The sequence below is a fragment of the Phoca vitulina genome, unplaced genomic scaffold (genome assembly GCF_004348235.1).
Source record: "Phoca vitulina isolate PV1807 unplaced genomic scaffold, GSC_HSeal_1.0 scaffold1, whole genome shotgun sequence".
NCBI classification, from domain to species: domain Eukaryota; kingdom Metazoa; phylum Chordata; class Mammalia; order Carnivora; family Phocidae; genus Phoca; species Phoca vitulina.
The window spans coordinates 9,544,957-9,559,564 of record NW_022589704.1 but is presented as its reverse complement, the minus strand read 5'-3'; the positions used below and the strand labels follow the sequence as shown (position 1 = coordinate 9,559,564).

At 43.1% G+C, this 14,608-nt stretch overlaps 1 protein-coding gene across 5 annotated transcripts in view; it reads left to right on the top strand.

Annotated features, from left to right (window-relative positions):
• FBXO36 (F-box protein 36) overlaps positions 1 to 14,608 on the top strand; it is a 128,512-nt gene that overhangs the window by 47,031 nt on the left and 66,873 nt on the right. For 4 of the 5 annotated variants that reach the window (XR_004298867.1, XR_004298866.1, XR_004298865.1 and 1 more), the window contains exon 1: positions 6,757 to 6,841. Coding sequence is in view for 1 of the 5 variants with exons in the window: in XM_032400518.1 (XP_032256409.1) it covers positions 6,733 to 6,841 (109 nt within the window). In the remaining 4 variants the exon portion in view is untranslated. Of the gene's footprint in view, positions 1 to 6,732; positions 6,842 to 14,608 lie in introns of those variants that run through there. The other variant, XM_032400518.1, reaches the window with a different exon arrangement.

Below are 14,608 nucleotides of genomic sequence, written 5' to 3'. Positions count from 1 at the left end.
AATAAAAGATCTGATTCCACAAACTCTCCATGACACAGTATCTCAACCCCCACTCTGTGAAATCCCCTAATTATATATGATTTCCAAAGCAGGGAGCAATTTGATCTGATAGAATAACAGTAGTTTGCGAGAGAAAGTGAAAACAGCCGTGTGCTAACTTACAAACCTATTTCCTAGACAGACGCTTAGAAAGATTTGGAATCCTCCACTGAGTGTGTGGTATCTGGCAAGTTATTCCAACCCTTCATGAGAAACTTTGTTTTTTAACTGGATAGATGGTAGATGATAATTATGCTGTAGAGGAAATACAGCAAAGAGCATGCGATTCTTTTTTTTTAAATTTTTTATTGTTATGTTAATCACTATACATTACATCATTAGTTTTTGATGTAGTGTTCCATGATTCATTGTTTGCGTATAACACCCAGTGCTCCATGTAATACGTGCCCACTTTAATACCCATCACCGGGCTAACCCATCCCCCCACCCCTCTCCCCTCTAGAACCCTCAGTTTGTTTCTCAGAGTCCATCGTCTCTCATGGTTCGTCTCCCCCAAAGAGCATGTGATTCTTAATGATTATTGATGATTAAAAAATCAAACACCATGTCAGAGTGAAAAGCTGAAATAAATGTCTTTGAAGAATACAATCAAGAATATGGTCAAGAACCAAATACTGTTAGATAGTTGATGAGGAAAGAGATATTTGTATTTGGGGCTGAGTTGGCTCTTAGGGATATGATGGACTGGTCAGCAGGTGAACAAGAGGGGAAGGGAGAAAGAAAGAGGCAAGGACCTCCCTCTTTGGAGTGCACTCCATATCTGGCATTGGGCTGGGTGCTTTGGATTTATCTCATGTCATCCATCCACGAGTCGGTGAGGGGGGCATGATCATTATTTCCATTTTGGAGATGAAACTGAGGCCAAAAGAGATGAAGACATTTGCCCAAGGTAAAAGAGAACAGGTTTTAAACCCAGACCTGTCTAATCACAGACTCTCTGCTTTTGGTCCCAGTGGCAGGGTTTGTCAGTTAGGGCAGTAGTGGGATTAGCAAAATCTCAGCCAGGGGGTGAGGACAGGGTTGTGCATTGTCCAAATATTCTCAGATGCTTAGATGCCCCGGTGGGCCCATTTCTTTCTAAGTGTCCCCTCAAGGGCTGCCTAGTGAGTTGCTGGCCCAATGGGGGAAAGGACCTAACGTTTAGGGACCTTTGCCAGGTGAACAAGAAATGCCTCATCATCTTGCCTTTATAAATTATGAAGAAGAGGTGCCTGGGGATTAATGAGAAACCTTTGACCTCTCTTTAAAAGTAAACTCATTTTCCAAGTTTATTACAACGATTTACTGGAAATATATAAGAAATCTAAAAATACGCGAAATATAAATAAAAATTTTAAAGAAGTCTACCAATAGTCACGTGATTTCTACTAAGCTACCAAATAATGATATGTACCTTCTAACGAGGTTCACTGTCCATCCTTCCTGGAGCAGGTATGAAGCAATGCACGAGAACTAGACTGGCGAAGGTCAGCAGATGCCACCACGGCCAGAGCAGACGCAAGGTCTCTAAGCTGTCTAGGGTCAGTTTCTCCTTTCATAAGAAGAGTCGTGTACTGCTCACAGGCGTTTGGGAGATTCAGGAGACCTGGGGCCAGCACGGCGAAGCCCATGTTCCAGCCAAATCTCAACAGTCTTGGAAAAACGGTGCCAGCTCTTCTGTAGCTTTTCTTGTAGGCATGTTCATTAACAAAACATTCACAGTTAATAAGAACAAGATGTTTGGAGCGCCTGGGTGGTTCAGTCTGTTGAGCCTCCGACTCCTGATTTCAGCTCAGGTCATGATCTCAGGGTCCTGGGATGAGCCCTGCGTGGGCTCCGTGCTCAGTGGGGAGTCTGCTTGAGATTCTTTCCCTCTGCACCTCCCTCCAACTTGTGCCTGAGTGCACCCTCTGTCTCAAAAGAAATAAGAACGATGTTTAAAACAGTATTTATAGACTTCAAGGTTTTCAAAATAGAGATAAATATGTAACAATAACTATATATGAATAACTATATATGAATATATGACTTGATTTAAGATGAGATAATACCAGAATAGTTGCAACCACTTCACAAATATTTGGGGGATACCTCTTAGCTCAGCTTCCTTCAAGCTATTTCTGTCATGTGAAACAATTGTATTTACTGCTGCACTGATGCTCCTTCCCTATGCATATATATTTTCCTTTCAATATTTGGATTAGTGGTGTATATACTTTTGAGCCTTTTCACAAATGATCATTAACATTGTTCTATGTTATTTTTTCACATATTCTTTTATTGGCTGCAAAGTATTCCATCATCTAAATGTGCCATAATTATTTAATTAGTCCCAACTTTCAAACCCTTAGGTCAGTTCTGATTTTTCATTGTCATAATTAACCTATGACATTCTTATATCAAAATGTTACAGGATTTCTTCTCCTTTACTGCCCACGGTTTTTGGTCATGCTGCTTAGAAGAATGAAGAGGTAGACCAGACAGACGAACAGTGGTCGGCAGCAAAGCAAAGCTTATTGAGTGATAGTAAAGTTTATTGAGCGATAGTACAAAACTCCTGAAGAGGGAGGGGACCTGAGAGGGTTGCCGATTTGGCATTTAGATCTAGGTATTTTTGTTTTTGTTTAATGATTTTATTTATTTATTTGACAGAGAGGGAGCGAGTGTGAGCACAAGCAAGGGGAGCTGCAGAGGGAGAGGGAGAAGCGCGCTCCCTGCTGAGCAAGGAACCCAATGTGGGGCTCGAGCCCAGGACCCTGGGATCATGACCTGAGCTGAAGGCAGATGCTTCACCGACTGAGCCACCCAGGTGCCCCAAGATCTAGGGGTTTTTATGCGCTCTTTGTTGTAGGCTGTTTTAATCTGATTAACCCTCTGTGTGCCAGTCATCCAATCAGGTTTTTGTCATCTACCTATCATGTGGGAAAGGGTAGAGGGCTCCTTCCGGGGTGGTGTAAAATCCTTTTAAGGGTGGTTTCCTCTTGTGGGGGGGGGCTTTTCCCTGCCTGCCTGTCTTTCAACTATCCTTCATGTTATAAGCATTTCTAATAAATTCCTGAGGATAAATTCTTAACAAGTAGAATGTTTGGATCAAAAAGTAGGAACGAACTTAAGGTTTTTGATGAGTATTGCCAAACCAATGCACGCCCTTCTCAGTGATTATTAAGGGCTTTTATTTTTCCTTGTCCTTACCAATACTAGGCTTTGTCACTTAAAAAAAAAACCAAAAACACAAAAACACAACTTTACCACTCTGAGAGACAGTAGGTGGTAGAGAATATCTAATATAATTTTCTATTTTATTTAGTATATGGAGCATAATTGCGTCTTGACGAGGCTAAGTAGTGATCCTGACTTCTGCGCTCTGCTCTGTAGAGGGGATCTGCTGACCTGTAACATAAAAGTCATACTTGAAGAAAGCTTTGTGCCTCAGAACAAGCCCTGTGTCTATGAGTTAGAAGTAAGGAGGCTTGGGTTCCGGTTCTAACCAGTCATCTTTCCTTAGGCAAGTGTTATATTCTCAGTAATTTACTTTAAATACCTCAGAGAGCCAGTAGGATGCTTATCTGTGTGCAAGTTATCTTGAGTCTTTGCCCTGAGGATCCTTCCTCTAGAGGCCACTATTGCAAGCACTTCAAATATTGCCTACTAAATCAGTACCGGAGGGTTAATTAATTAGTCTAATGAATGTCGGAAATAATTTTTCACTGATGAAACGAGTAACGTGCAAGATATGAGACAAGTAAGATTGTAGATGTGTTTCTCTGCCTTTTTAAAAATTTATTTTATTTTATTTTAATTGCAGTATCGTTAGTGCACAGTGTTATATTAGTTTCAGGAATACGGTATCAGTATCGTGATTCGACAGTTGTGTACATCCCTCTGACTTTTTTTGAACAACGTAAGAAATCAGCTCGGTAACAACATTGCTGGAGTAGTGCCCTGTCTAGAACTCCGTTTGTTCCGGAATCCTCCACCAGCCCGAGGATTTTGTGGCTTGATCTGGCTAGAAGAGTAGCTGATTATGTCATTGTAATATAGGCGCACCTGCCCCAGAGAGAAACTTTCCAGTGAAGGTTCCCGCAGTGTGCCCAAGTGCACGGCGAGGAGGGGACTCCGTTGAGCTTCCAGAAATGTAGTATGGACTCTTGTGGTGCCTGCTTGCTGTGCCTTACTTGGGGCAGAATTCAACCCAAGACTTGCTTTCATTGTAACATACCTCCGGCGGTTTGGTCGTAGCGAGAGATAACCCACCACTTCTAACTTAACCTCTTGGAAACTTTTTGCTCTTCTGTATGAGTTGTAAGAGGCGGACTAAATTATTTCTGACTTTCCAATTAGTTCTAAAAGTTCTAGATCATGTGATATAAAGAACATAGCATTAGATTCAGATTGCCTGGCATCTTTATTCAATAGAAAAGAAATATTTATCATATTTAATGTTAATTTCAATGATGTCTAATAGAAAGGGAAGAAAAAGGGAAATTGAAGTATAGAGCGATTAAATAGCAAAGTTCTGCCTCTCTCCAGAATTCGTGCTCTTTCTACTGATGCCCCTGTGTATCATATAGATACAGTAACAGATAATTCTGCTAGGGACTAAATTGTGTCCCCCTAAGATTCCTATGTCGAAGCACTAGCCCCCAGGGTGACTATATTTGGAGATAGGGGCTTTGAATAGGTCATTAAGGTTAAATGAGGTCATAAAGGTGGGGCCCTAATTCAATATGACCAGTGTCCTTATAAGAAGAGACAGACATCAGGGGTGCACACGCACAGAGGAAAAGCCATGTGAGAGGCTTCATTGAGAAGGTGGCCATCTGCCAGCCCAGGAGAGAGGCCTCCTGGACACCAAACCTGTCGACAGCTTGATCTTGAACTTCCAGCTTCCAGAACTGTGAATAAATAGATTCTGTTGTTTCAGCCCTTAGTCTTTTGTTATGGCAGTCCTAGGGACTAAAATGCCCTCACCTCTGTGGAGATGGGGTAGAAAGATGTTTGAGAGGACAATTTTGGTGAGGCTCCTGCTCAGGAAAATCAAAAGTGGCAGGTTAACGGATTTGCTGAAAGGAATCAGCTACCACAATTTTGAGACTTTAGGGTTTTGTAACTTACATATTCTATAGCGATCAGCACAAAACCTATATGAAAAGTAACCCTTTAAGGGACCTACCTTCTGTTGGGTAGGGTGCTAGGTAGGATGGTATAAAAAGTCTCCACGGCCCTGAGAGTTCAGTTATCTTTCGGATATCAGGGAAGGGGAGAAGGGTGGGAGAAGGGCCTCAGGAGACGACAGGACACAGGGAGGCATCTCTACAAGGAGAGGAACGCTGGCTGAAGCCCAGGCCTGCAAGCAGGGAGAAAGGAGTGAGGAACCATGAGGTGGTCTGGCAGTTCAAAGCCTGTGGGGGAGGGGTTCCAGAACAACACCAAGAAGGGCCTAGGGGGTGCCTGGGTGTCTCAGTTGGTTAAGCGTCTGCCTTCGGCTCTGGTCATGATCCCGGGATCCTGGGATCGAGCCCTGAGACGGGCTCCCTGCTCAGCGGGAAGCCTGCTTCTCCCTCTCCCTTTCCCTGCTACTCCGCCTGCTTGTGCTTTCTCTGTCAAATAAATAAATAAATAAATAAATAAATAAATAAATAATCTTAAAAAAAAAAAAAAAAAGAAGGGTCTAGGGACAGGGGCAAAGAGCTGGTAGGTAACAGGGCAGTGGCCCAAAAAGGCATACCCAGGACCTGTGAGGACCCCAGGGAGCGATGGGTGGGTGGGGACGGGGGAGAGGAAACTGTAAACAAGGGGAGGGCCCACAGCAAGTTTCACTTGCTTAACAATGTTGCCTTGGGCCGAGCCTTCCTGACCATAATTGTAACCTTACAAGGTGATGCTAGCGAGAATGGAAGCCAACCAGTTTCTCTGCACTGTCCCCTTACCCATCTCTTCCCCTGTAGCCCTCATCTCAGTGTGGAAAGAATCTGGTTTGCTTGTCAAGTTGGTGGAGGCTTTGTCATCTCAGTTAACTACCCAGTTCCATGACAGGTTGAAGAGCGTGAGATAAATTGGATAAGCTTCAGGGGGCTCCTCAGCCGGGCCAGGAGTTGACACTGCTGTGAAATCAACATAGAACTTACATGCAGTCCATAACCATGGAAATGAGGTTTGCTCCTGATAAACCAACGGGCTCACAGAAGTCAAACGGACTAGCGGCAGATCCATGACCAAGAAGTGTCCTGTGTAATGACACTTACATGCATCAGACAAAGCATAATGGTGCTTTCCCTGGTGCTGGCCATGTAACTGTCTTTCTCTGTGAGGAAAGTATCCACGCATCGTGTCTGCCCTGTAGGCAGGAACGAAGGCAGAGAGTGGAGCGAGTTAGAGAATGCCTATGCTCAGAGACCCTCAAGAGACAGATAGCCATTTGGGTCTGCGTGATTTTAACATCAATTGACTTGATAGATTTTTAAGATTCCTTCCAGCACTTTGGTTTTGTGACCCTAATCTCTGAGGAGAATGTTCACTGATGCACAGACCTCATTTCTAATGTGATGTGACACCAGATTGCAACGTTACATATGATGTTGGACGCATAGCCTTATGTGCCTACTGCAGTGATCTTTCCAAAATCCCAGACCAAACTGTAGCTGTTGGTATTGGACTCAGTTTTAATTCCTATCCCCTTCTATTCAATCACAGGTAATCTTTAGATGGTGGAAGATCTCTCTGAGGAGTGAGTATCGATCAACAAAACCTGGAGAAGCCAAAGAGTCTCATGAAGAGTTCCTAGAGAACTCCCATCTTCAAGGTAAGGAAGGGAGCACGTTATGTACTTACTGCTCAGTTCCCTTTAATTAGTGATAGATTTTGTCGCAGAAATATCCAGCATATCATCATTTGAAATATTGATATGTTATTATGTACTTCAAGACAGAAAATTGTTAACATATCCCAAAATTTCTCTTGGGAAAGATCTCCAAGTGTTTAAGATTCCAGGTTGATGTGTCGATTCCATTAATAATCTTAAATTGCATAAATTTAATTTTTTCTTATAACATTTAATTAAAATGACTTTCCTTTAGTTAAAAATAAATTAAAAGGTTATTTGAAAACATAATCAAATTCTCAAATCCGTGAACTCTCATGCATTTGGGCAAAATTGCTACCTTTTCTTTTTCTATTTTTTTTTAAAAGATTTTATTTGTTCATTTGTCAGAGAGAGAGAGAGAGCACAAGCAGGGGGAGTGGCAGGCAGAGGGAGGAGAAGCAGGCTCCCCGCTGAGCAAGGAGCCTGACCCGGGGCTCGATCCCAGGACCCTGGGATCATGACCTGAGCCGAAGGCAGATGCTCAACTGACTGAGCCACCCAGGCGCCCCCATTTCTTTTTAATATCAAGGTTTGCTCAGAAGTAGCCTTAATCAGGTAGTACATGGGCTAAATACAAATTGCCCTCCAGTCTCCCCTGTGCTTTTTGCTTTCACAATATCAAAATTTCAAATAAAAAGCAGGGGTGCCTGGGTGACTCCGTCGGTGAAGTAGCTGCCGTGGGGGGGGCCCGCTTCTCCCTCTGCCTGCTGCTCCCCCAGCTTGTGCTCTCTCTCTCTGACAAATAAATAAATAAAATCTTTAAAAATAAAAAATAAGTGATGCCTGGGTGGCTCAGTTGTTAAGCATCTGCCTTCGGCTCAGGTCATGGTCCCAGGGTCCTGGGATCGAGCCCCACATTGGGCTCCCTGCTCTGCGGGGAGCCTGCTTCTCCCTCTCCCACTCCCCCGCTTGTGTTCCCTCTCTCACTGTGTCTCTCTCTGTCAAATAAATAAATAAAATCTTTAATAAATAAATAAATAAAATTAAAAAAGAATAAAAAGCAAACAATGGTTTTTAACAAACTCCCATGTACCTATCACCTGGCTTCAATGAGACTCAAAATGTGGCCAAAATCTCTACACCAAGCCACTGTTCCCACTGGATTAGTTGGAAGCAAATCTCAGTTGTTACATTGCTTCATGCTAAACTACTTCAGTATGTGTCTCTTAAAAGGATTTTCTTTAACTAAACTCCTTAATAATTATTTACCTTGAGTATAAAAATTGAAAACTAGAAGCTATGTTAGAAATTTTTATTTTATTAGGAGTTAATATCAAATACTTTTATATATGCGTTCTCATTTTATTGTTACAATATCCTTCTGAAATAACCAATATTATCCCCATTTCACAAGTGAGGTTCAGGATGGATGTGACTTTCCAGGGTTCCACAGCTAATTACGGACATTGCCAGGACTAAGCACTGAGAGTGGAAAAATCAAGTACCTTAATCTTATTCTCAAAGACACATTCTGGGTGGATCTTTGATAATCAACACTCTTAAAAGACATTCTGTTGTTTAAATTATAGCATGTAATAGTTTTTTTAAGGCAGAGAGTAGGTTTGGTTTGGTTGTGCTTCCTTAAACAGTTGGAAGTCTAGATTGATTGCCTTCAATTCCTGATATTGCATGCATCTTATTTCGTTAACCTCTTTATAGCAAGTACTTATAAAATGCGTTACTGGTTTAAAAACAACCATGTTGGGGAAAGACTGTCCACTTTTCATTGAATAAAAATCAGTCCAGGCACTCCTTACTTATTTAATTGTAAAATAGACATGTTTCTGCACAGTTACGAAGTAAACTGCTGTAGGGGAGCCTGGTTGGCTCAGTCAGTGGAGTGGGTGACTCTTGATCTTGGGGTGACTCTATATCACGTTGGGTATTGAGATTACTTACAAATAAAATCTTAAAAATAAAGTAAACTGCTATATAACACATTTCATTTTCATGTCAGGATCCATTTTACTTTCTAAGCATTGTGGTAACTACCACAAAGCTTATGTCTAAGTGATAAATATTCATTGACAGACCATGTGATTTTCTAATTGACTTCCACAAAACCTGGCAAGGAACATTGGCCTTGCTTGTGTTCTGAGTACAGTTTCTTGCTTGCCCCAGACACCTCCCACACCCCTGCCCCCTCCTAGGATATAGGGGTGGGGGTGGGGCAACAGTGGCTTGGGGATAACACTTGTGGGAGTCCTGATCCTGGGAAAATAGGCAATAAAGTGGGACTTTTTAAAACTGTAGTTTGAGGGGCGCCTGGGTGGCTCAGTCATTTAAGCGTCTACCTTCCGTTCAGGTCATAATCTCTGAGTCCTGGGATCGAGCCCGGCGTGGGGCTCTCTGCTCAGCAGGGAGTCTGCTTCTCCCTCTCCTCCTGTGCTCTCTCTCTCTTTTTTTTAAGATTTTATTTATTTATTTGAGAGAGAGAATGAGAGAGAGAGAGAGAGCATTAGAGGGGGGGAGGGTCAGAGGGAGAAGCAGACTCCCCGCTGAGCAGGGAGCCCAATGTGGGACTTGATCCCGGGACTCCAGGATCATGACCTGAGCCGAAGGCAGTCGCTTAACCAACTGAGCCACCCAGGTGCCCCCGCCGTGCTCTCTTTCACTCTTGCTCTCTCTCACATAAACAAATAAAATCTTTAAAAAATAAAATAAAGGAAAATAAAAATAAAATTGCAGTGTGAGAGCTGCAGTCTCAGGACTGGCTGGTGGCCTCTAGCCAGGAGTAGCACTGATATACTGAATTAAATCACCTGGCAAGTTCAAACGCTCCTGTGTTTCACTTTCTAGATTTCCTACAGCATCCAGGTCTCTGGCAGAGGAGAAAACTCCAGACAACGATATTGTTTGGCCCCCTTCTCCTCCTTGGTCCTTAAGGGATCCCTCAGAAGGCGTCTCTACAGCAGAGCAGGGGTGCCCTGGGCCGAGAGAGGGACTCAGGGGTCAGTGGCCAGGATTTGAATCCCTGCTGCCTCTCCCCAGCTGTGTGTGACCACAGGCCGACCCTGACTCCCTCTGTGAGCCCACTTCCTCCTCATACCTGGGGGAAAAAACCGTTATTCCACGTGGTCGCTTGGGCATTCAGTGCCCTGACACATGAACAGTATTTAGCGCCGCACATAATACATAATCAACTCGTAATCACTATTTGCTGTTGTTAAGTATTGATGTTTGACTGGGCTTGATTTTGTCCCATTCCTCCTTATCGTATTCCCAAGATCCCCCCAAAGTTTTTCTCATCTGAAGGTCCTCTCCTACTCATATGGTGCACACTGGCGGTAGGTCTCTAGAATCTGGGTCACCCTTGGTGGCAGTCCTGGCAGAGGACCGGAACTGTGTTACTCTTGTTTCCTTGACCTCTCAGCAGCACTGAACTTGGAGGGGACATTTTCTTCCCCTGGCTTCCAGGAGCACCGAGCTCTTGGTTCTCCTCCTGCCTCACTGGCTCCTTCTGGGCTTCCTTGCTGGCTCCTCCTCTTCTCTCCAAATCTAAATGTTGGGGGCCAGGGGTTATCTCTAGTGCCTGTTCTCTTGTCTGTCTGTGCTTGACTCCTGGGGGATTGGATCCGGGCTCCGGCTTTAAATGCCACCATACACTGCAGTCCCAAATTGATATCTTCAGCTGGCCCATCTCCCCAGAAACCCCACACTCAGATATTTATCTGGCTGTTCCCTTGACATCTCCACTTGAGTTATTTCTAATAGGCTCTCAAATGCAGCATGTCCAAAAATAGCTCCTGATCTTCCCTCCTGCAAAAAAAACAAAACAAAACAAAAAAAACGGCCTAAATCCCACAGATAGCCTTGCTCCCTTTCTTTCTCGAACACGCTAGATATAATCCATCAACAAAACCAGAATCTGAACGGTGGTTCGCAGCCTCCAAGATGGTTCCTAAAGATGCCCACCTCCCAACATTCACGCTCTTGTGTAATCCCCTCCCACACTGTACTCGGTCAGTGTGTGACCAGTGCAATCTGGCAGGAGTGATGGTGTGTTACTTTTGAGGTAAGGTTATAAATGACACTATGACGTCTGACTTTTCTCCTTTCCCCCTTTCTCTCATCACTTGCTCTGGGGGAAGCCACTGCTGTGCCTCGAGGCAGTCCTGTGGAGAGGCCTGTGTGATGAGGAACTGAGGCCTTCCATAGGCCGCCATATGCATGAGCTTTCTTGAATGTGGGCCCTAGAGCCTCTGTCAAGGCCTCAGATGATGCAGACCCACATAACATCTTTACTGAACCTCAGGAGAGACAGACTCTGAGCCAGAACCACCCACTCCCACATTCCTGAACCTCAGAAACTGTGTGAGACAATAAATGTTTGTTGTTTTAAGCTAGTAAATTTGGGGATCATTTGTTATGCAACAGTAGATAACTAATACAGAACGCTTCTCACCAGTTCCAACTCTGGTCCAACCAACAACAACCTCTCACCAGATTATTGAATTAGCCTTCTAACTGGTCTCACTTTTTCTGCCCTTGCCCCACAATAGTGTGTTCTCATCACAGTAGCCAGAATCAGCCCTTCAAGACATATATCAGGTCACATTGCTTGCTTTAAGCCCTTCACTGGCTTCCTATCTCACGTAGAGTAAAAATCCAAGTCTTGTAGTGATCTTCAGCCACTTTCCCCTCTTGCCTACTCTACTTCAGGCAGACTGGCCTCCTTGGTGTTTCTTGAACAAACCAAGCATGCTCCCACCTCAGGGCCTTTGCACTTGCTATTCCCTTTGTTAAGAATGTATTTTCCCAGATGTCCCCATGATTTGCTTTTCATTCAGGTCTCTGCTGAAACTGCCTTATTAGAGAGTGTTTCTCTGACCATCATATAAAAAAATCACCCCCTCCTTCCTTACCCTGGAAGACCGGATCTCCCATTCACCACATGATATAGTCTATGTTATTTGTTCACTTATTGTCTGTCTCCATCGCTAGAATGTAAGCTCCATTATGGTAATGACTTTGCTTTGCTTACCAATGGGTCTTTGGCACCCACCTAGAGCAATGCCTGGTACATAGCTCCGTAAATAGTTTTATGAATTATTTGAGAGAACTCTTAGGGAGTGGGACAAGGTAAATTCTAAAACAGATCCTTCTAAATTATAAGTCTGGTCCTAACAGAGTTCAGGTTTCTGATCAATGGTTTATTCCAGAGGGGGAAAAAACCTTACACCAAGTCTGGTCACACTACCAGACTGATACTTTGAAGATGGTTTTTCAAACACAGGGACCACTTCTTATTAATCCTTCCATTTTCAAGATCAGATACCTGGTAGGCACTTAGTATGTTTGTTAAAATGAATGAAAATACATTTTCTGATGCAGGAATATTGTTTAAAATAACAAATAAAATCACTGTACTCAAATTATATTTTCATGGCTCTAAATTCATATAAGAGCACAGGGAGTAAATTCTAGAACTTCCTAGTATTTTTATACTTAGGGTAGTTATAAGCAGCTCTAGAGGAATACATCATATAAATCTGCATGAGTGTGCTAGGTCTGCCATAACAGAACACTACAGACGGGACGACTGAAACACCGGGAACGGACCTTCTCACAGTACTGGAGGCTCGTTCAGGTTCAAGGTGCTGACAAGGTTGGTTTCTTTTGAGGCCTCTCCCCTTGGCTTGCAGATGGCCACCCCACTCTGTCCTCACAGGACCTGTCCTCTGGTGTCTCTCCAGGTGTCCAAATTTCCTCCTCTTCTAAGAATACCAGTCAGAGGGCACCTGGGTGGCTCAGTTGGTTGGGCAACTGCCTTCGGCTCAGGTCATGATGGATCGAGTCCCGCATCGGGCTCCCTGTTCAGCAGGGAGTCTGCTTCTCCCTCTGACCCTTCCCCCTCTAATGTTCTCTCTCTCTTTCATTCTCTCTCAAATAAATAAATAAAATCTTTAAAAAAAAAAAAAAGAATACCAGTCAGAATGGATTAGCGCCCACCCATATGACCAATTTAACCTAATCACCCCTTTAAAGGTCCTTTCTCCATGGGGGGCCTGGCTGGCTCTGTTGGTAGAGCATGTGACTCTTGATCTCAGGTTCATGAGTTCAAGCCCCACATTGGGCGTGGGGCCTGCCTTCAAAAATAAATATATAAAGGTCCTTTCTCCCAGTGCAGTCACACTTAGAGGTTCTGGGGTTTAGGACTTCAGCATATGGATTTGGGGGAGGTCGGGAGGGCATAGTTCAGCCCATAGCAAAATACAAACTTTCCATGTAGGGGAATCCCTGTAATCTTAGAAACAGAGTGTATCATTACTACATTAGTAATTAATGATTGTAGTGGTTTCCTAATGCTCCTGTAACAAACTACCACAAATGTAGCAGCTTAAATAATAACAATTTATGGTCTTACATTTCTTTTTTTTTTCTGTTGTCATGAATAAATAGGTACTTTTATTATTTATAGTAATTGTAAAGCTGCATAGATCAGTGCCTTGCCTATTGTCTTATATTTCTGGAGTTCAGAAGTCTCATCTTGCTAAATTCAAGATGTGGGTAGGACTGCCTTCGTTCTGGATGCTCTAGGGGAGACTCTGTTTCCTTGCCCCTTCCAGCTTCTAGAGGAGCCTGCATCCCTTGGCTTCTGGCCTCTTCCTCCATCTTCCAAACCCGTGATGATGGCATGTCCAACCTTTCTTGCTCTGATACGGTTTCTGTGGTCACATCTTCTCTGACTCTGCCCCTCTTGCCTCCTCCTTTCCTTCCCAAGGACCCTTGTGATTACATTGGGCCCACCCAGTTAATCTGATCATCTCCCTATTTCAAGATCTTTAATCACACCTGCAAAGGCCCTTTTCCTATGTAAGGTCACATACTCTGGAGATTAGATATAGGGCATCTTTGGCAGGGGCATTATCCTGCCTACCACAGCGATAGGTGTCAAAATCAAAAACGTGGCTGAATTTTTCCCCCCAGATTTGCTTTTTTTTTTTTTTTTTTTTTTTAAGTATTCTCTATACCCAACATGGGGCTGAAAGTCACAACCCAGAGATCAAGAGTCAGGCACTCCACTGACTGAACCAGCCAGGTGCCTGTAGATTTGTATTTTTAAAAGACAAAATTCATATGTTTATTTAAAAAGCCATTCATACTTACATACATGGGAAACTATTAGCAGGCAGTTGAGTGTTGCTTAATACAGATTATTTCTATTCAAATCTTGGCTTCAAATGCACTACGTATGTGACCTTGGGCAAATGATTTAGCCTGTTTTTTTTTTAAGTAATCTCTACACCCAATGTGGGGCTTGAACTCACAACCTCGAGATCAAGAGCCACATGCTCCACCGACTGAGCCAACCAGGAGGCCCTAATTTTGTCTCTTTGGATATGTTTCCTCAACTGTTGATAATGGGAATAATAACAGCATTTAGCTCATAGGGTCCTTAGGAAGAGTAATTGAATGAAGTGCTTAGAATTTGCCTAACACCTACAAACTAGCTAGTATAGTTTTTAAAATTTTTAAAGTGAAAATTCCCTCTCTCTTCCTCCAACCTCTACTCCCCAGAGATAACCACTATAAATAGCTTCCTTTGCATTTGAATTCTTTCTGTTTGGGACTGTGCATGTTTGTTTACAAAAATAGAATCTTTAATTCTTTAATTTGTTTTTGCACTTACTATATTGTGAACATTTTTTTCTGTTAGCATACCTAAAGAAGTACCTCATCCTTTTCCAAGACTGTGTGGTGTTT